The 25,520-nt window shown below is 39.5% G+C and overlaps 2 protein-coding genes across 4 annotated transcripts; one reads left to right on the forward strand and one right to left on the reverse strand.

Moving 5' to 3' along the window:
- Positions 1-382: 382 nt before the first annotated feature.
- Positions 383-4,999, forward strand: cuedc2 (CUE domain containing 2). Of its 3 annotated transcripts, none has more exons than XM_026190988.1 (9): positions 383-516; positions 1,251-1,336; positions 1,423-1,566; positions 1,696-1,757; positions 1,856-1,986; positions 2,101-2,268; positions 2,354-2,418; positions 2,503-2,563; positions 2,646-4,999. In XM_026190988.1, exons 2-9 carry the CDS (start codon positions 1,263-1,265, stop codon positions 2,790-2,792), a joined length of 852 nt encoding a protein of 283 aa, XP_026046773.1. In that variant the 5' UTR covers positions 383-516; positions 1,251-1,262; the 3' UTR covers positions 2,793-4,999. The 3 variants fall into 3 exon arrangements, with proteins under 3 accessions (XP_026046773.1, XP_026046774.1, XP_026046772.1); XM_026190989.1 differs by lacking the exon at positions 383-516 and adding an exon at positions 568-815; XM_026190987.1 differs by lacking the exon at positions 383-516 and adding an exon at positions 854-964.
- A 216-nt stretch (positions 5,000-5,215) lies between these two features.
- On the reverse strand, positions 5,216-19,277 carry hif1an (hypoxia inducible factor 1 subunit alpha inhibitor). Its single transcript, XM_026190094.1, has 8 exons — positions 18,860-19,277; positions 14,616-14,866; positions 13,514-13,662; positions 13,282-13,427; positions 10,626-10,732; positions 7,710-7,773; positions 7,516-7,626; positions 5,216-7,203 (listed from the first exon to the last, which is right to left on the reverse strand). Exons 1-8 carry the CDS (start codon positions 19,037-19,039, stop codon positions 7,147-7,149), a joined length of 1,065 nt encoding a protein of 354 aa, XP_026045879.1. The 5' UTR covers positions 19,040-19,277; the 3' UTR covers positions 5,216-7,146.
- Positions 19,278-25,520: the final 6,243 nt, after the last annotated feature.

A 25,520-nucleotide genomic window follows, 5' to 3' on the forward strand; every position in this document is an offset into this window, starting at 1 on the left:
TTATGAATATGTAGCTGACGAATCTGCAAGAATGATGTGATGATATTATTTTAATATAGACCAAAATTTCTTGGGAATATTTTCAGCATCTTGTTGCTGCAGTGAGTGTAGTTCTTTGTTATTTGTAGCAATATTTTGTCACAGTAACTGTGTATTTTAAGAGGGAGCAGGATAGTCCCTTGAATATATATGAATATTTAAAAAACATATGTTAAATAAAATATTATTCTACCATTGGTCTCTTGGTTGTTTTGTTTTTTGTGTGTGTGTTTAAGCTTGACAGTGCAGATTCAAAAGAAACAGTCTGAATTGCATTAGATTTCCTTTTTATTTCAATTAAATATAACCAACATTATTAAGGATTAAACATTTTTAGAGGAAGTGACGTGCTAATGTTTTGAATCGTGCCGTGCAAGTTTGCGGTTGTCACGAATAGAAATCCCTGTACTGACCTGTCTTCCCCGTATATATCTGGGGAAAACCTTTTAGCTTCATGTCTCCATAATTTCTCTCACAGTAAGTTTTCTTCAATACAAACCCGCTCTTATGTAACAGCATTCGTTTAGGCATTCAGCGTTGAGTGTTAGCTTGCTTGTAGTTGTTGTCAGCTAACGAGAAGCCACTTTGCTAGCGCTAGTTCTCCAAGAGCCTGCAGCTATTTCTCTAACGAGATGCCCAGATGAAGGTTAGCCTTGTGGATCAACAGACACTTGTGATGTTGAGAAAATACGAGTGATATGTGTGTGAATAACAACACACAATATCGTATAGCTTATGATAGCTAAGCCGTGATGCTAGTAATTAACCATTAGCGGGTAAGTAACAGCTGCAGTGCTAATGCTGTGCTGCAAAGCACGAGAGAGGTCATTGTATAGTTGTGTGTGTGTGTGTTGTGCTAAAGCGTTGTTAGCTGCATAGATAGGCTGTTGCTTAACTATCTGAATTAATCTGCCTAATTGCAATGGTAAGTCTTTCCTCAAAGTTTGTAATATTATGGTTGCATCGCAGCTAACCACATTTGAGATCTGTCCCGCATAAAAGTCATCGCTGCCTGCTAGAGATGCTGGATCTCAAGCTTTTGTAACAACTGGTTTTGTAACGTGTTTATTTCAGCATGAGCTGACTGTGTACCAAATCTGGTAAATGGTGACAGCTGTTAGGTTATTTAAGGGTCTGCATTTGCCACTGCTCAGTACATAACTGACGTGATCATCCAGCACTTTGACTTTTGTGCGTATTCTACCTCACAGCAGGAGAAAGTAATGGACCTCCACAAAATTATCCACAGTGCACTGCAGGAATTTATTCAGACTTACATTACTGATGCAGATCTCAGGTAAGCAGCCCCCAGCCTCATTTAAGCCTGAAAACTCATTTTCTATGGCTTTTGGAAGTAACTTCCTTTCTTACCGTGCCATGCAGCACACTGGATGATGTCCTGTTGTCTTACATCACTGGGGTCCTGGAGGATCTTGGTTCCCAGCAGAGTGTTGAGGAGAACTTTGATGTGGAGGACTTTGCAGAGATGCTAGAAGCTTACATACCTGGCTTTGCAGAAATTGACAGGTAAACAGACTTTCTCCTTTCTCTGGATGGGTTAAGAAAACCACATAACAACTGTACTATGTGTTTTAATGTTATTTCTATTTTTATTTATTTTTTTAATAACAGTTTTTTTTTCTTTTTATTCTGCAGTGTCAAAGTCTGTGAAATGATGTTCAGTCTGGCTTCAAAACTAGCTACTGCTCGGACCTCAGGTGGCAAACATGTTCATTTTCTCAGCGTTTCTAAAAGTGTGATTCTGATACCTCTACTATTCTACTAAATGTTAATTTATTTGTTCCTTTTTATTTAGCTCGTGAAGAAAATGGTATCCCCAAGGCAAGGACAGAAGAGATCTCATTGAAGCTCACCAGCCTGCCCAGTGAGCCACCAAGAAGAGAAACGCAGTGCCTTAAATCACAGACAGAGGGAGCCACTGCCAAGGTTATCGATTCACCTGACATCAGCACATTGTTTTTTTACATATTTGCATTTGTCTTTTTGTCCTACTGTAGATATTGTTACATCCATTAACAAATATTCACGTGTCTGTGTTAGCCACCAGTGTCTGAGTGGGAGGCCCAGGAGCAGCACTTACTAGAGATGTTTCCCAAGTGTAGTCTGACTGAGGCTCGCAGCGCCCTGTCTATTGCCAAAGGAGACATGGAGGAAGCTGTTCGTCTTATCATAGAAGGGGATGTTCAACTCAGTCCCACACCTCTTAACGTGAGTCTCTGATACACACAGAAACGTTGGTTTTGTGTTCCTCCTACCTTCCTTAGCAGTCTTTGATGGGATCCTCTTGTCTCAGGTAAACCATGGGAAGAGTATTTCCTCACTGGCAGACCAGAAACTTAAAGAGAGCATCCTTGAGAAGTGAGTAAGAGTGCTAGTGTGACTCAGCAGAACTTTCCTCATTTGTTTGTTTCTTGAGTTTATGACTGTGCTTAATCATACCAGGTACATGCTGGTGGACAGGGAGGAAGATAAGAAAACACACCGTCCCGTCGTTCCCAAAGATGTAAGCTTCCCCTTATACTTCTATTTTCTTCACATCAAATCTGTTTCATGCCTCTAAATCCAGGTGCACTCTGTTGTGACAGGCTCCAAAGAAGCTAGTTCGGTACCACGGTAACCAGGTGGTAACCACGAAAGGAGAACGGTATCAGCTCGTGAAGAAGGACGAGACCGAGGACATGAAGAAGACATATGTCAACCTCAAGCCAGCGCGAAAGTACAGATTCCATTGATGACGAGCACAGTTCTGAAAGAGCAGCTAATGACAGTATTGTTTACACTATTTTTAATTTATTAATTTCATTTAGCCTACATTTTGTTTGTTTTTTCCCAATTAAAAGCTGACATCTGCAGTGTTGTCAGAAGCTTCTTTTGGAAAAGGGAAAAAAAAAACGTTACCTTTTCATGCCTTGGTTAAAACGTTGGATTACAGTGTTTCAGTTTTTCAATAAAAAACTGAAACAGATATTTCAGTCAGGATGTTGTGACTTGCGTTCTTGTGTGTGTTTGTAACAGCCTAACCTATCTACGTTTGGCCATCTCAGCAGGTCTGATGTTGCTCTGACAGTATTGAGGTTGTTTGTGTTTAAAAAAAATTAATTTTATTTTTTTTTATGCATTTTTCTTTTTAAGCCGTACTGACATTGTGAATGAACCTATATTGATTTCTGTAACTAAGTTTTAGTGGTGCTGTAAAGTTTCTTCTGGACATTAGAATTATCAGCTGTTTTATGTACATATTGATTCAAAGAGGCCAATTTCATTTAGTTTAAAGTTAGGTCCAGAGTTTGTTGGACAAGGACACTGTTGTTGGAGTTTTGCCTCTGCACTCCACCACGGTGGATTTTAAATAAGATAATCGTGATGATTTAAAACATTAGTCTTAGATGTTTATTGGTAAAGTCAAGTCCTTCCTCCTTGTTCTTGTGTAATCAGTGGTTTACAACTTGTTTTAAACTTGCTGTATTTAAATTGATGAATTAATTGCAGTTTGTGAAAATGGAGGATATGCTGATGAAATTGCTTTTCTTACCCATGTAAATAATTGCCATTGTGACCTTTAGTTTTTTTTTTTTTTTTTCTATGGTCTTTCAGTTGTGGTGTACACACTCAAAACTACAAAAATTGTCTTTGTCCAACAAATTATGCACCTAACTGTGTATTGTAGCCAGTAGGAGTGCTGCAGATATGTTTGTTCAGGCCTTGAATTTTAAATCAGTTTGTTCAGTCCATAAGAGGAAGTCCTGATTGTTTACTTTAACCACTTTCTCACACACGTATTAGGGCAAAAGGATGTTTTAATATGCAAAGTTTTACGGTATTTTGGTTGTTTTGCCACAGAACACTATCGTCCCCTGCATCTCCCTACATTGTTGAATCGCCTCAGGTCTTACTCTCTTTCTCCTGTCTGGCAGCTCCATCTTCATCACCTCCTCTGCACATGTTCAAACCAGCTCAGCTTTGCCTCTTTGTTTCCAGACAGCTAAACCTGAGCTGTCCCTCTGATGTACTCATTTCTAATTCTGTCCATCTTGGTTACTCCCAGTAAAAATCTTGGCGTCTTTAACTCTGCAACCTAGCTGTTTAAGTACTGAATTTAAAACCAGAGGGGAAGAAAACGCATTACAATAACTTGATCTGAAGTCTGACAGAAGTGAGATTTGACAACCTACGGATTCACAGCTCATCCCTAATAAAGGAGGACGTACACTTCACAGGCCTTACCCAGCTGAAAACATGTCCGTATGCTATATAAATTCATTTTTCAAGACATGTTCAAACAACTGCAGCACTCTACTTTCTAACATTACGAAGTTGTGTGTGTGCTTTCTTTCACACCCCTAATGCAGAGTAAAAAATGCTGCTGGATGACTTCATTTTAAAGTTCATTCCAACAGGATTACCTTTATTTTTGATAGAGATGTTTAGATTTTCAAATTCTCCAATCATGTATTTGTGATAATAGATCATGTGCTTTCAGGGTCCGTTTACATATTACCGAAGTGGTTCTCTTGTCACAGCGCCTCTCATCTCGTTTGTGTTCTGTGAGGTTTGCTTCGCATGTGATTGTGGATGTTTTTTTTCCTCTGATTGGATTCTGATTTCTTGTTAGTTGTAGATTAGGATAAATGGGGTTTTCTTTTAGATATATGCTTTGTGTTTCTTTCTGCGTCCATTTGGACCAGCTATAAGCATTTGTTCTAAATGGATGGTATATAGTTTTCCCCTCGGTGTAGTGTAACAGCTGGGTGTTGGAAAGATGTCTTGTTTCTGGTGCTTATCGGCAGCAATGTTATCTTTAAATACTGTATGATGGTGTTACTCTAGAGCATGGAATGGATCCCCTGAAGCTGTTATAGTGACAACCGAAACAGCTTTCCTCGCTCTGAGAAACTGCTGACGCACAATTTATAGTAAATACTAATTTTGTAGACTACCATATGAGTTGTGTCTATTTATTCATGTACATACATAAGGTGCTAAATTTGAATATTTAAGTTTATTATTTAATTTCACAGCTTTCAGTAATCAGTCAACTCTGAAGAAGAAGAAGAAGAAGAACAAACAAACTTTAATCAGAAGAACAAGGAGATGACATTTAAAAAAAAAAAAAAAAAAAAGAAACCACACAGGCATCCATCAATAAAAAAGGGAAAAAAAAAAAAAAAAAACATAACTATCTCTGCAAATAAAATCATTCTCATCTTTAAAGCAGCTTAATGCCAGAGTGACAACAAGCATTTTTACTATAAAATTGGAAAATTAAAAAAAAATAATAATAATCTTGTGACATTTAATACCCTGCCCATTTAAGACAAGGCACGCACAGTAATTAATTACCCTAGCAAAACAGTCTTATTTTTACAGAGTAATTAGTACTCAACATTTGATCACTGCACAATTTGTGAGAAGAACAAATGATGATTACTATCAGGAGTTTAAAGGCTGAACCTTGAGCAGAAAGAAATGAAAAAATATTGACAATATATGTATATTTCCATTTCAAGGGTTCATCTCACTGATTTATTCAGTTACATTATGAAGATACCATCTACTGGTTGGTTTGGCACATACTGCACAGGACACCAGTCAGCCACAACATTAAAGCCACTGATATTTAAGTTAATCAAACTGTTCTGCGAAACCATGCTCCTACTGTAGCATTCGTGTGGATGCTACTTTGACGTGCGCAAGCCACCGTACCCCACTGTGCTCGCTTTTAATACCGTGGCCACACAGCGTGTACCAAATGGTGTCCCTTTTATTTAATGTACATATTAATAACAACTCGAGAGAGCAGCTTAAACTTCTATGACAGCCATCTTTCAAGTCGCTCTCGCGTCAAGATCTTACAAACCTGTTTGTGTGAAAGTAAAAATACATTTTTCTCATCTACAGATTCAAATACAGCATTTTCACCAGGAATTAAATGTTTGTATACATTACAGAATCATTTAATTTCAAAATAGACGTATGTAATATAACATTCTGATTAAGTGTACTGTAGTCCACATCAAGCTTGAAAAGCAAATGCAAACCTAACCACTAGGTGGTGCTTCTTTGTTGCACTGCAATGGTTGATACTGAGCTACATTCCACACATTTTCCTGCTAGTTCACTAAACTAATAGCATTTTAACATGTGAGTTGTTTTAAACCGGTTTTACACCCTTTAACCCAAGACAACATGATGTGTAATTGTTCTAAGAGGTTTCCACAAATTTCATATTTTCTTTCTTAAAAGTTGCAACTAAATCTGCACTGATCAGCTCATTTCAAGTACCCACTTCTCCTGATACTGGTGTGCAGAGTAGCCCATCCCAAAGAAAGGCCTTGAAGTAAAAACTCAAAGAGCAGTTTATAACACACACAAAGGAAAAGAAATCACTGCTAAAAAGAATGTGACATATTCCTTCAGCTGAATATATGACCCCCCCACAAAAAAAAAACAAAAAAACACTTTTTGAATATTACTGTACTGCATTAACATCTGTGCCTATGTCTTTTTTTTTCTTTTCTTTTTTTAAACGAGAAGTCTTGCTGATCGTATCCGAAGCAAGTCTTAGGTAGGCATAGAGGAAACGCAGATAAATATTCCCAAAAACCTCAGCTGTAAAGCTGTCTTTGAATTGCAATAAAGATTATGATTATTACAACATAATGAAATGAAATTTACTAGTCAAGCCAAAACTGTATTACTCCATGTATATGACAAATATCCTGATGTGCACTGTACATATAATACCCCTCTGACTCTTTCATTAGTGGTTAAAATAACAATGCTTCTCTACCAATTTCAGACAATCAACAGCTTGAATTGTAAAACTGAGACAGCTCTGACAGATCGGTATGAATAGACAAAAGAAAACGAGAACATGAATGTTTGATCGATGTTTCTTCTGTTGCTTTTGTATTTTTCCAATGACAATGGCACTCGAAGACTGAAGCACAACGTTTTCATGATGGCCGCTTATTGCCATGCAGTGATGCGTAGCTCCAAAGACAGTGCTTACACACACAGCAGTGTCAGCATCACATGCACACAGTTTCCAAAGCAGTCTAGTCAGCAGTTTTTAAGGGTAGGGGTCTAACTAAGATCCTGCTCGTATCGCCCTTTGATCATTGTTTTCAGCAAAGGTCCGACCTACAGTAAAAGAAAAAGGTTTTTTTGTTTAGGATAAGCTACATCACGTACTCTTACTACACGGTTATGCTCACTGCATTGTCCTGAACTGCATATATATCTTTCCTCTGTACTAAATCAGGTAAGCCATAAATATTCACAGTAACTGGGTTGCTGGAAGGGTCAGCATGCCCCAGTGATTTCATGTAACAGGTGACCTAAATGTGGATCTTATTTGATGTTCTAGAATCAGGCAATGTGACATTCATGTGCAACTTTGTGCAGTCATGTACACTGCCAGTACTTTAGAAACCGCTCTTTTCTTTTTTTTACCTCATGTGGATCTCCGAGTGCTTCTCCCAGCATCTTTTCAATATTCCTCATGATGGCTACTTTCTGATGAGCCCGCAGAGGGTATTCTATCCTCTTAGGTGTGGGGGCACCCTGGAAGTACATGTAATAGCTGAGCAATCATGAACAGACATGTGGTGGCAATATACCACATGTTTTAAAGTAACTGTACATACTTTGTACCAGAAGTTTACAGTGATTGTCACTCCACCATTCAGCAGCGATTCAATGTGATGCCACCTGAAGACAGAAGAAAAATACAATCAACTAAATCCAGTGAACTGAATGTGTTAGAGCAAAATTAACCATCACTTAATCCCAGCATTACAAATGCAAGTAAGAAACTACAAGCAGTCTAAGTGAAAATAAAACAGAATGTCAATGGTGTAGTACCCCAGTATCCCAATTTCTTGTAATGTGTGAAGTACACAAAGTAAGTGATATGTTTTCTTGTCATTGGTTGTCTGTGCATTACTGGTGTTAGCATCAATCAATCAATTTATTTATAAGCACATTTAAAAACAACACAGGTTGACCAAAGTGCTGTACATAGTAAAAAAGTAGATCAAACACACACAAAGAACAGAACAAAACTCCAAAGTTTGGTTGCAGCAATCGCAAAGGCCCGATCTCCTCTGTTTTTTGGCCTGCTTCTAGGGACAACTAGAAGTAATTTATCAGCTGACCTGAGAGTTCTACTAGGAGTATTTTTAGTTAACAGATCAGAGAGGTATGATGGAGCTAATCCATTTAGAGATTTAAAAACAAGCAATAAAATCTTAAAATCAATTCTACAACGTACTGGAAGCCAATGTAAATGAGCCAAGACTGGGGAAATATGGTCATGTTTACGTGTGCCGGTCAGGAGTCGAGCTGCAGCATTTTGAACTAGCTGAAGACGAGAGAGCAGAGCCTGGCTGATACCAAAATAAAGACTGTTACAGTAGCCAAGTAGTCAAGCCTGGATGAAATAAATGCATGTAGTCAGCAAATGACAAAATGTTCTTAGTTTTTGCAAGTGCCCTGAGCTAGAAGAAGCTGGCTTTTACAACAGAATTTATTTGTTTCTCAAATGAAAAGCTGCTATCAAAGAACACTCCGAGATTCTTTGCAAGCACTGCAAATAGTACAATCTCAGTTTTTTGGTCGTTTACATTCAAAAAATTTAATGCAAACCATGATTTAATGTCATCGAGGCAGTCTAGCAACACTTTTAGAGAGTCCGTAGAATTATTTTTAAGAGGAAAGTCAATTTGAAAATCATCTGCATAACAGTGAAATGAGATTCCGTGTTTCCTGAAAATAGAGCCTAATGGGAGCAAGTAAAGGGAAAAAAAAAAAAAAAAAAAAAAAAAAGAGTACTGGGCCCAGGATAGATCCCTCAGGAACCCCACATGTAAGGTAAGTGGATGTGGATGAAGAGCCACCAAACCTGACAGAAAAACTTCTATCAATTAAATAGGATCTGAAGCATTCAAGTGCAGTTCCTTTAATACCCACACAGCTCTCCAGTCTTGATAAGAGAATCCCACGATCTACTGTATCAAATGCCACACTTATATCTAAAAGCACAAAAATGGCAGAGTTACTAGAGTCAGTAATTAATAAAAGATCATTAAGAACTTTTAAAAGCGCAGTTTCAGTGCTATGTAGCGCTTAATGCATAATGGTGGCAAGAAGACCTCTACACTGCCTTCTTAATGACCACGTCCTCCATGATCAAGACCAGTAAGATCATAATTCATGTACAGGAGGGGTTTCAAGCGTACGACACGTGGGCCAGAGGTAACCCACCAAAGGATCCAATCCAGCCCACAGGATGCTTTTGGAAAAGGTGGTATTTTAAAGGAGGAGGCCAAAACTTTTGAGCCTTTAACTGCATTTTCATTAGTTTTAGTCTATACCAAGACATAACCTGTAATAACCTATAATCTGCCATACACCAAGTAGCTCAACAGATAAACACCAACTGCAAGAAAATTTTACTTTTTTTATTGTTAGTATTCATTTTAAAACCATTTACAATAGGATTTGGGGGGTTTTTTTCCAATGATTTTACAAAGTAAATAATGGAACCGTCTTTCATTTCTTTACAGTACAAGCCCTGCTGACCGGTTCATTTGATTTACCACAGCATTATGTTGACAAACAGATATATTGATGAAATTGTACTTTTCTTAAGACACATTTGGCATTAAATACGCAGGTAACCTTCTTCACACTCAAAGTAACAATTTTGAGGTGTATTTCTTTATACGAGATATTGGGCAACATCTTTACTGGTCCACCCCATTTAAGATGAAACTGAGCTTTATGTGACACATGATGTAAAATGATTTTTGACACCCCTGATCTGAAGGAAATCAAGTGCTATGCAACACATACAGCAAGTCATGACATCACTCGTCAACACAGAGACTCATGTCAACAACCTTGCTAAATGGTTTAAACTGAAAAATGTACATCAGGAGCAAGAATTTGGTTAAACTAAGGAGTGCACATGAAGTTTATGATGGAGAAAATGGAAAAATGCTCATTAAAAAAAAGGGACCAAAGGGTTTGTTCACTGTGCACAAATTTCACCAAAATCTGACTAATGCTCAAAGCGGAGTAGTGGATTGTGAATCGTGGACAGATGGACAGACAACTGACTCCTCCCCATGGCACAAGCTCATTTGTCCTTTGGCTACATTAGCTAAAATAGCAAGGCATAATACGATGAGCAGACATGTACTGAGTGACAAAGTGACACAAGACACTACTTTTACACTAAAAAAGGAAAAGATCATGTTTTAAAACCTCTTAAATGACAGAGGCGGAATACAACGCACACTTCCTCCTCACATGGATGTGAAAGTGCGACTCAGAGAACTCCATCACATGACACATTAATGTCACGCTTGCTTTTTCTGGGCTAATTAATGAGGCCAACCTAAACCAAACGACTGATGGATAATCCTGCAACAGCCTGCTAAGTGCTTAAATAAAACAAAGCCATGCCGAGAGCATGAAAACACAACAGCTGACAGGGCTTCCAAGAAATGTTTGCACACATAAGATTGATAGAAAGATCACAGAGATATTATTCTTACCAGTACATTGGGATGTAGAGCACGTCTCCGGGGCCCACGACAGCCTCATAGCCAACAACATTTTTAAAATTTGGAAACTTCTCATAGTCTGGATTATCAAAATCAACCTATAAATGAATAAATAAATTATATAAGAAACAGGAACATATTACTCATCTGTCTTCATGAAATATAAAACACATTTAAAAAGGTGCAGATTAAAGTTATTAAGGTAAATTAATAAAACAAATCTAATGTTATCACATTAATGACGTCATTGGAATCAAACTTGGGTGTATTGCTACATACAGCACACAAAAGTTTGGTTTCACTCATCAAAATGTGAAAAATAATTATATTAGAAAGTTAAAGATGAAATATTCTTTTCAATATATTATGCAATGTTGTATTATTTTTGTATTTCACAGTTTTTACAGTATAAAAAAAGGAAAGGAGCAAAGTGCAAATGAAATAGAACCCTAACCCTTAATGCAATGGAGCTAAGGCTTCTTTATAATCATAACTAATTAAAAAATAAAAATATTACTAAAACCTTATCCAGTTTTCATGTGCCGTCTATGCAACTGCCTGGTGTGACACATTTGAATAATTATGTTACTAAATTCCACTAAATGTGTTGTTAATGTGTTTCAGCTAGCAAGAGATTATTTAAGCCTAGCTGACGCAGTGAGCAGCTTCTCATCTCTAAAACAACTCTGCAGCTAGACACATCCTGTGGTTGTGGCGAAGATAATATTCTGTTACTGAAGGGTCAAGTTACTCTCCTGAATCAAGCACAGAAAATCACTTAACAACTCAACAATCATCTTTGAGTTAGAAATGTGGTTTTAAAAAAAGTTTTATAGAGAAAGCATTATGATCTGGGGTTGCTTCGGTTGGTCAGGTTGAGGTTTAAGAGAATTACAATTTAAAAAGTGAGGTGTATAAACTGAACGACCAGGTTTTTTTAATCAAAGGCTTTTTTTCCTGAGCTTCCAAGATTAATTGGGCTCAAATTGCGAAAGAGTGGTTCAGGGAGCATGAGACATTTTCACACATGGACTGGCCACCCGAGTCGAGACCTTAACCCCACTGAGAATCTCTAGGATGTGCTGGAGAAGACATTAGGCAGTGGGCCAACTCCCCCACTGTCAACACAAGAGCTTGGCAAAACATGAATGCAACTCTGGAAATAAATGCTGTGACATTGCACAGGTTTATAAAAATGATGCCACAATGAACGCATGCTGTCATCAAAGCTAAAATTGGTCCAATGAACTATTAGACTGTGTGCCTTTTTTCTTTTCCAGGCAGCGTATATGGACACAGTGCAGGCATCTGCACGTGAGCATGGCCGAAAGCCTTTTCGCAGGATGGAGCTGGCTTTGGACCGGAGATCAAACATATGAAGCTTTCTGTGTGTTGTGCGTGTCAAACAGGTAAGTATACAATGTTGGGCAAGCGTCACCTTTCAACCCATCATTTCATCTCTAACAGAAAACGCAGAGTGGCACAAACACATACTGGCACTGTGAAAATAAAAATCTGATAGCCTACAGAAGAGAAGGCTATCACAGGATAAGCAAAGGTAACAGTTTCTTCAAATTTGTAATGCAAATAAGGAGTTCAAACAAATGCCGCAGGGCAAGTCTGGAAGAGCAAGAAAACTGCATGTCGGATTGCCACTGATGACCTGCAAAAGACTGAGAACATTTTAACAGTCTCTGGAGTGGTGGTCCACGGTCTTACTGTGCAGCAACACCTCTGCAAGTTTGCAAAGTAACATCTAAGCAAGCCTGACACAATTTGTAAATCCAAACTGATATTGTTGAAATAAAACTGACACCAATAAGCAGCCTGGCTTAATAACATGAACCCCTCCTGAATGGAGCAGCTCAAACACACTTTGGGTTTGTGCTGCAGCTAGTAGTATGGGAACATTTAACCGGGAAGAACGCATTTATGTAAATGCCAACTCCTGGAAGCACATAATGATAGTTTAAAATCCATAACAGCAAGGAACACAAAATACAGGTTGCACCACAGCCCTCAGGCCCTTAAAGTGAACATCAACAATATATTTAAAAACCTCAAAGGAGAAGAGCATATAAGACCCATACAAGAGAATAACACAACTACACATCTTGCAGGATAAATTGGTGAAAACTTGCCAAACAAGAATTGAGACTGAGTAGAAAGAGGAAAGAAAAAAAACATCTGTATGGCTTTGGCAAAGAGGGTGTCATTAAGCAGAGAGTGATCCTTTCCTTTTTTTGTTATTTTAAAACTGCAAAAAATTTAAAAATGTAAAAAATGGAAATAACAGTGTCATCTTGCTGAAAGTTTAAAGAAATTTAGCAACTTTCGGGGTGGCTGTAGCTCAGGAGGTAGAGCATGTCAACTGCTGATTGGAAGGCTGGTGCTTCGATCCCTGGCTCCCCCAGTTTGCATGCCAAATATCCTTGGGCAAGATACTAACCCCGACTTGCTCTCCGATGCATCCATCGGAGTATGAATGTGTATGAATGACAGTTAGAAAGTATAGATAACTGTGTATGGGTGAACCCAGCATGTTGTATAGACTCCAGTAGAGTAGAAAAGCGCTATACAAGAATCAATCTATTCATCTTATTCTTTAATCATTTGACCAAATTTCTGCACCTACAGTACAACTTACTTGGCTCTGTCTGTCACAGGGGTGATGAACAGGGTATGGATAGAGACATTCAAACTGGTCTGGCGGGAAGAGGATGCATCTCTTATGGCCTTTAATCTGTGCAAAGAAATTCTGCTGCTCGTCATAATGCGCTGGCGTCACATTGCCTGCGGTGACAGATTAACAGAAAATGTAACGCAGGGGTGACAAAAATAACTTTGAACTTATTTTCTTTCTGCTGCCAGAGCCTCACCCTCCATGCCAATGAGCAGGAGGTTGGATGTCAGCTGTCCCCAGCTTCTCTTGGCTTGCTGCTTGTTGATCCAGTTCCAGTTGAAACCAAGAAAGTCAACAACGATCTTCTTTCCTACTGTGTCGTTCAGCGTCTGCTGCAGATATACCCTTGAAATGCACGAGAAAAGGGCACATGCAAAATGTATGAGCCTGAGACAAAAGTGGTATAAAATACACTGGCATTATAGTGTACAATGACAACTTGTTTACCAGCTCCTGTTTCAGCTGACTACATCTCCTTTACACCACAAAGAGAAATTTAGCATTTAAGGAAGTGGCTAGTTTAAATCCAAATAGGTAAAAGCCGCTTTGCGTGTCGGCAAGTCAACAGTCAGCTCTCTTTAGTAAATGATCTGTCTGTGTGTGTGCTGCCAGGCCAAGTCAGGTCACAGGAATAAGCTTCTCCCATGGTTCTCTGGTGGAAATGCTTAGTCATGGCCACCGCTTTCCTCTGCTGCATTACGCTGTGAGTGTAAAAACCCTTCCCTGTTAAGTACACCTGCAGCACAAACACATCTTGTCCCTGACATTCAATGAGGCCCTCGTGCACCATATTTCTATACTTAGGGGTGCACTTAAGTGGTCCGCAGGTGCGCATGCGCTGTCAAAATAAAAGACGCGCACCAGATAAGAAGTTGTAACGCGCGTTTGCGTACATAAGATTTTGTGGAGGAGGACAGACATTTGTTTAGAACTCTTAAAGATGTCGAAGAAGCAAGCTCCTTTAAGCAATTACTTTGGTGTTCCTCCACCTCCAAAGAAATATCAGGAGTCCGAACCGCAAAAGAAGCACGTATTCTCGGAAAAGTGGTTGCAGGAGGCGAGCTGGTTTCAAACAAATGATGAAAACACAGAGATGGGGTGCAGAATATGCCATGAAAATCCCACTGTAGTGGACAAAAACAGTACCTTTGTACGCAAACGCGCGTAGCAACTTCTTAGCTGGTGCGTGTCTTTTATTTTGACAGCACATGCGCACCTGCAGACCACTTATGTGTACCCCTGTCGATACGCCTATATAACAAACACACCGCTTCGACTAAAATATCATTTCATCCTACCTTTCATCTCCTCCCCTTTCCTCCGTTTCGTGCATTTGATCCACAAATTCGTTAAACTTCATTTCCATTCGCTGAGACTTCGGGACAAAGTTCTCAAAGTTGCACATTTTTTTCTCATCGTAGTAAAGGAATTTGTGGTTTCCTGAAATGTAAACAGAGAAGTCTCCGTTTCCAATGTTGTCCTTGAGGTATGTGATATCCCATTTGAGAGCTGGGTACACGAGGTTTGTGTCTGTCAAAACCACCGGTTCCTGAAAAAAAATAATAATAAAAAGCATTTCAACACAACAGAAAAATCTAACTTTATTTCACGCAATTGAAAGGTGACATAAGTGACTTTGAACATGGCATTGTTTATGGAGACCGGTCAGAATACTTCAGTCTGATAGGAGGAAAAAGTAACTCATCACCACTCATCACGCCCAATGCATAAGAGCATCTCTGAATACAAAACACATCAAACCTTGAAGATGGGATACAGCAAGAGAAGACCAGACTGGAACATGGACCATGTCCATTTCGCCTTGTATCAACCATTCACGCTCCTGGTGGTGGTGAAACGATGTGGAGGATATTTTCTTGGCACACTTTGGACCCCCTGAGACTAACTGAGCATTATTTAAACACCACAGCCTACCTGAGCATTGTTGCTGACCATGTCCACCCGTTTATGACCTCAGTATAACCTTCTTCTGATGGCTGCTTCCAGCAGGTTAACATGCTATGTCACAAAGCGCAAATTATCTTAAACAGGTTTCTTGAACATAACAATGTTTACTGCATTCAAATGCCCCCCCTATTCACCAGCTCTCGATGCAATAGATGACCATCACCATTATAGTGAAATGGGAGATTTGTATCATGGGCGGGACTCCAAAAATTCTGCACCAACTGCGTGATAAAAGCATGTCAATATGGACAAAAATCTGCCAAATGGTTCCAGCAACTTGCTGAATCTACTACTACTTTTAATTCTTTATGGCAGCGTGGAAAAATCTCACAACTAGACTTCAGTAGATTGCAGATTACAGTCAAGTGATTTCTGTTTTTCTACTCCACCCAATTCAAGCGCCTAATCCTAGCTGCAATGGCCATCATAGGTCAAAAAAACCCAAAACAAAAACAGCTGGCCACTGTTCGTCTGCAATTAGCGCAGGCTGTCAGTCCACTGTTTACCTTATCTGTCAATATGCCAATTTTCCACATCTATTTACTCTGAATGACAACGTCAAATTTTGTGAAAGGAGTCCAATATGAGTTGATGGATCAGTGAAGTTCACAAGCATGTTTTGCATTTTTTCATATTTCAAAGGTCTGACTTCAGTTCAGGAGATGAAACGTGGGGTGAGAAGGAAGAGGATGAGTGGAAAAGAGGGAAAACAGAGACATAATGAAAATATACATGTAAAACTGTTAAATAGTCAAACAACTACTGTATTGAAGACAGACAACTTGGTGGCTTTTGCGAATCTGTGCCCTGTCTGTTTTTTTATGGACTAATTCTAGGCTGTTAAAATGCATCAATCTGTTAGAATATGTAATTATACACTAATAAGTGTAAATCTTTGATTACAGTGTTCTTTTTGCCATTAGAAATCCAACCCAGTACTACCAGGCATACCTAATATAGTGGACAGCGAGTGTACAATGGTAGGATAAAAATGTAAAGTTTTACTTTACATTTCTCACCTTTATGACCAGCACATAACTATGCTGCATAAATTAAGAGGAATGCAAAAAGACTGCTGAAGTGTCTTTCAAGGGCGACTTTTCAAGCTTTTAAGTAAAAATAATAATAATAATAATTAATTAAATTATTAATTACACATAAAAAATAAACATTAACTGTTGCTGCGTGTATCACCATGTTGATTTTGTCGCATTATTGTTCATAAAATCTCCCAAAATATTTGTTTAATAACTGCTCTGAATGCCATTAAAATAAATATATCCCAGCAGCTTGCAGCGGGCTGCACGGGGAGTATATGGCAGCACACTCTGAGCTACGAGGCCTACGTGACTAACTGAACGTACACCGCTGCGCGCGCCCCCGCCGCCCGCGTGTCTCGTACGTTGTGCACTGTACTGGTTCTCGGTTTCACTTTCACCGGACAACTGGGAGAATTTTCGGTGGCAAAGGCTTGAAATGATGCTGTAAATCCTCGACGCCGTCAACTAACTGTAACGTTTTGAAATATAGACACTTTAGTTATGGTCTGTGTTTAAATTAAGATGGCAGGTGGAAGCAAATAAGGGGGGAAACTGCCATTTACTTCAAATACATCTTTTTTTTTTCTTTAGTTTTTACGCCCGCGCTTTATGTGCGTCGTTTTAAAATAGTTAAATATATCTCATTATTTTCCACTCTGCCTTAATACTGCTGGGAAAGAGAGTCGGTAGTTTTAATATGGATGTTTTTGTTAACATTAAACAGCTAATAAGGCGACACAATTGACATGTCACATTTGAAGCCGTGTTTGGTAGCTACAGGGGTCACTCCTAGCACAACCTGTGATCTACATTACACATACCCCTCAATGTGTCTTTTTTTTCACTCATGTATTAATGGTTGAATCAGAATGGCTGCAGCTGTTAAAAGCAGTCTCTCCAATATGACAACACCAAATAAACAAATTCCAGTGTAAAAGATGCCTATGATAATGAATAAACGGGGGCAATTATACTCATTTGATTATCTCTGAGTGCATTTCCCCACCCTAACCTGCCTTTGCTAAATATTCTACACCATCATACATATTACTATTTTTTAACTGTTGCACAATTTGCAAAGTAGAGATCTTGAAGCCCAAATACAGATAACTGCACCAGTTTTGAGGAAGTTGGAAGAGCACAATGTGTAAGAAAAGGTGTGAAAATGTGTAAGAAATTTTCACTTCCCTTGTTCCATATATGGTAATAAAAATGAAGTGTGAAACGTGAGTAAGCTTGACAATATTACTATCCGTGTTCTGTTACTATTCTTAGATAAACATGTCTCAAGAGCTGAAAACTGTCATGGATTAGTGTGCAGAAGAATAATAAAAAGCAGAGCAGGAAGCTGGTTTATTTGGAGAAGTATTAGTAAGATGACACATCTACTTCTGTGCAAACCAATTCTGATTACAAACAGAGAAAGTGTCAGCTCTATTAATGTGCCATTTTGCAATATGCTTTTGTTGGGCACATACACCTACTCCATAAAGTTTTATAACGCATACCATATCTTAAATGAGGAAAGTTAATATGGTTAACAGTACCTTTATAGCTCTATATTCCACATTAAATTCTTGTGAGACAACACTGAAGTGATTAGAGTTTTCTATGGGGAGTGACTTAGGTGTCACTTCTTTTTAAATGCAATGGCCTGCATAGAAGCCATTCACTTCTTTGCAGGCCATGCACCTATACATGATTGGTCAGTGGCCCATCAGTAAACTCCTGTAACGGGTAACTATTGTCTAGAGAGGTCTCTTGGTAAAAGGCTCCAGCTAAATTAAACAAAGAATAAGAGCAATAAAAGACAGTGGACGTATTATGATATTGTTTGCCTGCTCAAGATAGAAATTATTACAGCCTCAACCTTAAGCAGACGAGGCATGCATTTCACTTCCATTTGTTATGGTTGGAATTAACCTACAGCTGTTTCATCAAGAAGTTGGGGAGAGGTGAAAAACCTATATCAGATAAGACACCACAGAAACGCTGATTCTTATAAACACTTCTGTGTGTAGACCACAATGATGATCACCCCAAACAGCTCTGCAAAGTCACAAAGCACAGATACCGGATCTGCTTATATTAATACGTTTGCGTCCAAATGTGGAAGAAAAAGAAAGCATCTTGCTTTGGGTGTAATGTGCTGTCACGAAAACCCATTTACAGTGCCAAATTCTTACATGGCAAGCTGGAACTCTGAGGATTTGAGCTTGAAAATCAAAGTCTCTGTACTAAATTTAAATGCATCATACAGATTTATGTTGACCACACTGAGCTGATGTAGTGTTGTGATAAAACAAGGCTAAATCTGTCCAGGATGTGTCCTTGGACACTAAACAAAACTCTAAGATTGTTCGCGATCTTTCACTGTCACCGCGTTGGTAGATAACCTGAAGACTGATATTTCTTAGATGAAGCTGTTACTAAAATGTTTGTGCTGCAGCGGTACTTTTTTGGTTTCTGTAAAAACACGGGGTGCAATTTTAGCGAATCTTAGAAGTTCCCATAAGCTAACTTAGCAATTTTACCTCATTGTTTATTAGCATTTCTGCTCTCGGGTCCGTGTGAGACAGCCTGGGAATGGGCTTGGTGGGGAAAGAATACTTTCGGAGCTGGGATTCATCCCAACCCCGGCTCTGGACGCCAGAGAAAGCGGCACCACCTTCGCTCGTCGCCGGGTCAGCTTCCACCACGGTCGCCGCTGCCATGGTCGTCGACAAGCGCTGATTAGCCGCCTCAGTCTTCCCCTGAATAAAACAACCATACACCGGTTTTCGCTGCTAACGATATCCCGCTAGGCTACACAGTCAGCAACGGCACTCTCTTACAAGCTTTTCCATTCACAATTATTAATCGGTACAAGAAAATGTGCGCAGTCCCACAGAGAGCACACAGCTCCGCTCCGTGCAACTGTTTGTTGACAGCTAGAAAACAAACGAAACCAACTCATATATACTCTGGTCTGATAATGTGATGCTCAGAATATCGGACAGCGACTCCTAGCGTTGTGGCTGACTAAATGCTACTATTGCATCTATTTCCTTTCACCACAAGGGGGAGCAGTCGCACTTACTTTTTTCACAGTTGTGCAGAAAGTCGATAGCAAAGAGGCAACGAGCCCATCAGTGATAGGTTAAAAGTCACACTTATATCATCTAGTGTGCAGATACAAGCTGGAAGACTTTGTTAACATAATGTTGTTACTTCTGAAAAAATATGTCCTAATTAGAGCTCAGCCTACATGTAATATGAATATTTTATTTAAGTGCTTCACTTTATTCCTCTGTTATGCAAAATTTTATTGCATAAATCCGATATTGCATGGTTTTCAATACAGGAAACGCTAGTGTAATTTTAACAGGACTTTTAATTCACAGTGACAATTAGAATAGTTTAATATAATGGACATCAATTATATTGTTCTATACAATGGCAGGGCAAACGATGGGGCTGAGTTGGCATTGACCCCCATAGTTAAAGTACCATAACCCTCAATCAGTGTAAATATACCTCCACCATCCACTTTATTAAATACACCCTATTAGTACTAGATTGGACCCTTTTTTGCCTTCAGAACTCCCTTAATTTTTCATGCCATGCATTCAGTCAGTTGCTATCATGTCCAATATAGAGACAGAGTTGCTGCAGATCTATAGACTGCACATCCATGGTGCACTCCACTCCACTCCACTGCATCCCAGAGGTGCTCTATTGGATTGAGATCTAATGACTATGGAGGCCTTTTGAGTACAATGAACTCCTTGTTGTGTTTAAGAAACCAGTTTGAGATAATTTGAGATTTAAGGCATAGCACATGATCCTGCTGGTAGCAGCCATCATAAGATGGGTACACACTGCTCATAAGGTGGTGTGGTGTTTGGTCTTTAAATGATGCGCAGAGGAACTACTAAGGAGGAGCCCAAAGTGTACCAAAAAATGTCCCTCACCCCGTTACACCACGGCTGAAAGCCTGAACTGTTCAATGTTGTTTGTGCCAAAGGTTGGCCCTATCTTCCAAATATCGTCATGTTCAAAGTCACTTAAATTGTCTTTCTTTCCCATTTTGATGCATAGTTTGAGTTAGGCAGGTTAGCTAGACCATATCCTACATGTCTAAATGCACTGAGTTGTTGCCAGGTGATTGACTGAGTAGACATTTGCATTAATAAGCAGTTAAAAAGGGTACCTAACAAAATGTCCAGTGAATGTGTAACTATGTAATGTTAAATAATAATATCTGCAAGTTTTAAAAGACAGACTCCCCCCTCACCTACCTCACAGTGGTTTGGTATAGTGGACTGAAACCTGTCTTAATATGACAAGACATCCTGAAAATAATGTAGAGAAACACAAACTCTTACTTTAGGGACAGAATGACATTTATTGGCGTGTTATTTAATGCCACCATAATCATAAAATGATATAAAATAAGATCAATCACACACACATTAAATACATGAAATACAATAAATTAGGACCAGAAAGAAAGGATGGCAGCGGCTTTATTGTGTAGTAGTATGTACATTTGTTTGTGAAATCAAAGATCCCTGGTTCAACTGTGGGAGGAGGCACAGATCCTGCAAAAGCAAATATGTGGCCCTATCTACTGTGGTGACCCCTGTGTGAATAAGGGAGCAACTGACAGTAGCTTCTATATAAAATATGTAAGAAAAAATAACAAAACTGATGAAGTTAGAAGCTCCGTGAAGGGAATTTTACATTAAACAAACGTGTTAAAAAGCTCCACGTGAGGATGAAACTGTAAACCAAAAAGCATGTATTGTACCAAAATACTCTTTTAAATACTTTTGTTGAGTAGTTCCATGTTAAAGTACTTCTACTCCATAAGATGTCAGGGGGAAATATTGCATTTCCCCTTCAGTGCTTTAATTTCTCAGCCATAGTGGTGGGGATACTCTTCAGATTATAATAATAATTAATATTTTTCCTGTAATATTCTGAATTCAAGACTCATACTTTGAATACTAATTTAATTTGATTATGTGTCCCAGTAACACCACACAGTACCCCAGATGAGCCACCTATATAAGTCAAACTTTCTGCTTCAGATAAAGGAAGATGTAGTATTTTGATAGTGTGGCTCTTATTTCAGGAAAAAGACCAACTGCTTACAACAGTACTGGTCTTAACAAAGCACTGCATATTAAAAGTTTCATGAAAGTTAATCAGTGATGATCTGAAACATGAGTCTTTTTTTACTCTAATATTTAGGTACTCACACACTATGCCATGCTCAGCAGGCTGATTAGCCGATGCTGCCTTGTTCTGTTATTTAAATAACAACTGCTTTTAATGCTACACATAATTTTAGTTCAATAATGCAAATGCACTTCCTTTATGTGTTTTCTCCTGATTCAGTATTTATGTTCCCATGCTTAGTGTTGTTTGTTGTGGAGATCAGTGAGCTGAGCGGATCCCTCTGATGCTTTATTTTTCCCGTAGTTACTCACAGCCAGGAGATCAAACAGCCTGGTGAGTCACAAGAAACTTGTTGCTCCATCCTGCTGACCAATACCAGCAAATCTACCACTGCTGTCTTTTCCCCAAACAGCTGACAAAGCAATCACTCTGTGTTACAGTGGATCTCTACTGACGAATAGAAGCTGTTCATATCTATAGCACTTCCAAAAGTTGCAACAAATTTTGGCATTCATTGAGTTTTATAAAGCAGAGTAGAGCGCATAGTGGAAGTAAAACTCATCTGTACTCATCTGTGTTGGCTTTCATGCTGACCCTCTCCCCTCTAGGTGTTGCAGGTCTAAAACCCCTAAGCCATAAATCCTATAAGCTGAGGATTCTCTGAGGCATTATAAGTCATTTTCCCAACTTTAATTGTTTGCAAACAAAAATACTCCACATCAAAAGCTCAAAGTCTTAAAATTAGGTTTTAATACCGACGCTACTGTACAGATTAAAAGAAAAAAAATCTTTTATACATTATGCATCTCGCTGTTTTGGTTCAGAAGTTCAGATTAATTATTTAAACTGTGAAAGTAAGCAGCTGCTTTAAAACAGATCCCACAGTTCCCGTGTGGTGGTGTAACCTGCTTCCCTGTCACCTCAGGCTCATGTGTTACCGCAGATCGAAAATGGCAGGGCCGGCCCGAGAGACGGAAGTTAAGACCGCTCGGTCAGAGGTCGTGTCACCTCTGCGTGGTGGGAAACTGTGTGCCCGGCTCAGCGACGAACACTTTGCGCTGTTTCACACATCCGTGATAATATTTGGTTAATTCAGGTCAGCTCTCTTCAGTTCATCAGGGTGTGTGGTAGCGCATTTGAGGAAAATGCTGGTGTTTGCATCAAACTTTATGTCTGTCTGCCAGCTTTTTTCTTTATTGTAGTCCAAATATATTGAAGGTATTTAATAGTAATAAAAAAATTATAGTAAAGCAACGATTTAGAGTTAGAGTGAGCATTAATGTTCTCTGTCCTTGTGAATCTTCTCAGCTGATCTTATAGTCCAGCCCCTGATTTTAGATCTCATTCAGTGAACAGGAGAATAATTTCACAGATGTGTCAAACTGCTCAACTTTAACCTCCTAAGACCCGAACTCTTTCATGGCACGCACTTTTAGTTTCTCTTTGCTATTTGGGTTGATTGGGACCTGATGAATGTAAAAACAAAGAATTACAGTGGGGCAAAAAAGTATTTAGTCAGCCACCGATTGTGCAAGTTCCCCCACCTAAAATGATGACAGAGGTCAGTAATTTGCACCAGAGGTACACTTCAACTGTGAGAGACAGAATGTGAAAAAAAAATCCATGAATCCACATGGTAGGATTTGTAAAGAATTTATTCGTAAATCAGGGTGGAAAATAAGTATTTGGTCAATAACAAAAATACAACTCAATACTTTGTAACATAACCTTTGTTGGCAATAACAGAGGTCAAACGTTTACTATAGGTCTTTACCAGGTTTGCACACACAGTAGCTGGTATTTTGGCCCATTCCTCCATGCAGATCTTCTCGAGAGCAGTGATGTTTTGGGGCTGTCGCCGAGCAACACGGACTTTCAACTCCCGCCACAGATTTTCTATGGGGTTGAGGTCTGGAGACTGGCTAGGCCACTCCAGGACTTTCAAATGCTTCTTACGGAGCCACTCCTTTGTTGCCCGGGCGGTGTGTTGTGGATCATTGTCATGTTGGAAGACCCAGCCTCGTTTCATCTTCAAAGTTCTCACTGATGGAAGGAGGTTTTGGCTCAAAATCTCACGATACATGGCCCCATTCATTCTGTCCTTAACACGGATCAGTCGTCCTGTCCCCTTGGCAGAAAAACAGCCCCATAGCATGATGTTTCCACCCCCATGCTTCACAGTAGGTATGGTGTTCTTGGGATGCAACTCAGTATTCGTCTTCCTCCAAACACGACGAGTTGAGTTTATACCAAAAAGTTCTACTTTGGTTTCATCTGACCACATGACATTCTCCCAATCCTCTGCTGTATCATCCATGTGCTCTCTGGCAAACTTCAGACGGGCCTGGACATGCACTGGCTTCAGCAGCGGAACACGTCTGGCACTGCGGGATTTGATTCCCTGCCGTTGTAGTGTGTTACTGATGGTGACCTTTGTTACTTTGGTCCCAGCTCTCTGCAGGTCATTCACCAGGTCCCCCCGTGTGGTTCTGGGATCTTTGCTCACCGTTCTCATGATCATTTTGCATTTTGACCCCACGGGATGAGATCTTGCGTGGAGCCTCAGATCGAGGGAGATTATCAGTGGTCTTGTATGTCTTCCATTTTCTGATGATTGCTCCCACAGTTGATTTTTTCACACCAAGCTGCTTGCCTATTGTAGATTCACTCTTCCCAGTCTGGTGCAGGTCTACAATACTTTTCCTGGTGTCCTTCGAAAGCTCTTTGGTCTTGGCCATGGCGGAGTTTGGAGTCTGACTGTTTGAGGCTGTGGACAGGTGTCTTTTATACAGATGATGAGTTCAAACAGGTGCCATTCATACAGGTAACGAGTGAGGGACAGAAAAGCTTCTTACAGAAGACGTTACAGATCTGTGAGAGCCAGAGATTTTCCTTGTTTGAGGTGACCAAATACTTATTTTCCACCCTAATTTACGAATAAATTCTTTACAAATCCTACCATGTGGATTCATGGATTTTTTTTTCACATTCTGTCTCTCACAGTTGAAGTGTACCTCTGGTGCAAATTACTGACCTCTGTCATCATTTTAAGTGGGGGAACTTGCACAATCGGTGGCTGACTAAATACTTTTTTGCCCCACTGTATGTGATTTCTTTTAACCAATTTTTACTTATTTTTGTTTCTGAGAAAAATGAGATCCACATATGAGGACATTTGCTTTAAATTCTGATATAACAGTATAATGTCCTTGTAAGTGGATATCAGGCCCTTGTAGAGCAAAATTTAGTATTTTGGTCTAGACAACCCAAAATGTGATGTCCACATATGTGGACGCCAGGTCCTAGGAGGTTAAAATGTGTTTTTCATGTTCAGCTTTCCCACACGTTAACCAATTGTTGTGCCAGCATGCTTTCCTCACTCTCTGGGGTGCTTTTTCACACGCGGGTGTAAGTGGGCAGCAAACGACTGCTGATGGCGAATTACTGGATGGCAGCATGGAGAGGAAAGCACAAATGAGAATCACTGCATTGTGCACACTGAGTCTAAAGTGGCTTTGTTAGGTTTAATCCAAAACGCTTGTCCTAATTATATTTCTGCATTACCTTTGAATGCAGTGAATGAACATTTTGTGCCTCTGTTGTACTCCCTAACACAACAAATTTGCAGGACTGCAGAGCCGCGGGGCTTTTGTTCATGCGAGGGTTTTGCTGCATGCCAGTCGGAGCGATCTGACCAGCCCACGGGGGTCATCAGAGGAGAGAGGAGTTTTGATTATAATCATTATTTGGTAAATAAGATGTCAACAAGGTGTTTCCTTGACACTTCATTGAGTAAAAGGAGGAAGGTGCAGAAATGAATGCCCCCGTCTCAATAGGGACTCTAATCTCCCCTTTCATGTCTCTTCTTGTCTGAAGGGTTTCAGCTTCGGCTGCCATGTGCTAGTTTGCCTGAACCTGGCACTTCTTACTCGCAGGTGGGGTGAGTATCCTGGCAAGCATGTGTTTATAAAACCCACTTGTTTGGGCACAATACTTGAACTAACTTCTTTTGAGCGAACAGTGTGAATC

The sequence above is a fragment of the Astatotilapia calliptera genome, chromosome 13, assembly GCF_900246225.1.
Source record: "Astatotilapia calliptera chromosome 13, fAstCal1.2, whole genome shotgun sequence".
NCBI lineage: Eukaryota > Metazoa > Chordata > Actinopteri > Cichliformes > Cichlidae > Astatotilapia > Astatotilapia calliptera.

What these genes read in the sequence shown, in the direction of transcription:
- cuedc2 (XM_026190987.1), top strand. An exon ending in GGCTTTGCAGAAATTGACAG is followed by an intron (nt 1,567 to 1,695) that starts GTAAACAGACTT and finishes TTTATTCTGCAG; the next exon opens with TGTCAAAGTCTGTGAAATGA. An exon ending in GTCCCGTCGTTCCCAAAGAT is followed by an intron (nt 2,564 to 2,645) that starts GTAAGCTTCCCC and finishes CTGTTGTGACAG; the next exon opens with GCTCCAAAGAAGCTAGTTCG.
- hif1an (XM_026190094.1), bottom strand. Translation starts at nt 19,039, where the DNA reads ATGGCAGCGGCGACCGTGGTGGAAGCTGACCCGGCGACGAGCGAAGGT. An exon ending in GAAAGGGGAGGAGATGAAAG is followed by an intron (nt 13,663 to 14,615) that starts GTAGGATGAAAT and finishes GTGCATTTCAAG; the next exon opens with GGTATATCTGCAGCAGACGC. An exon ending in CCTGTGACAGACAGAGCCAA is followed by an intron (nt 10,733 to 13,281) that starts GTAAGTTGTACT and finishes ATTCATTTATAG; the next exon opens with GTTGATTTTGATAATCCAGA.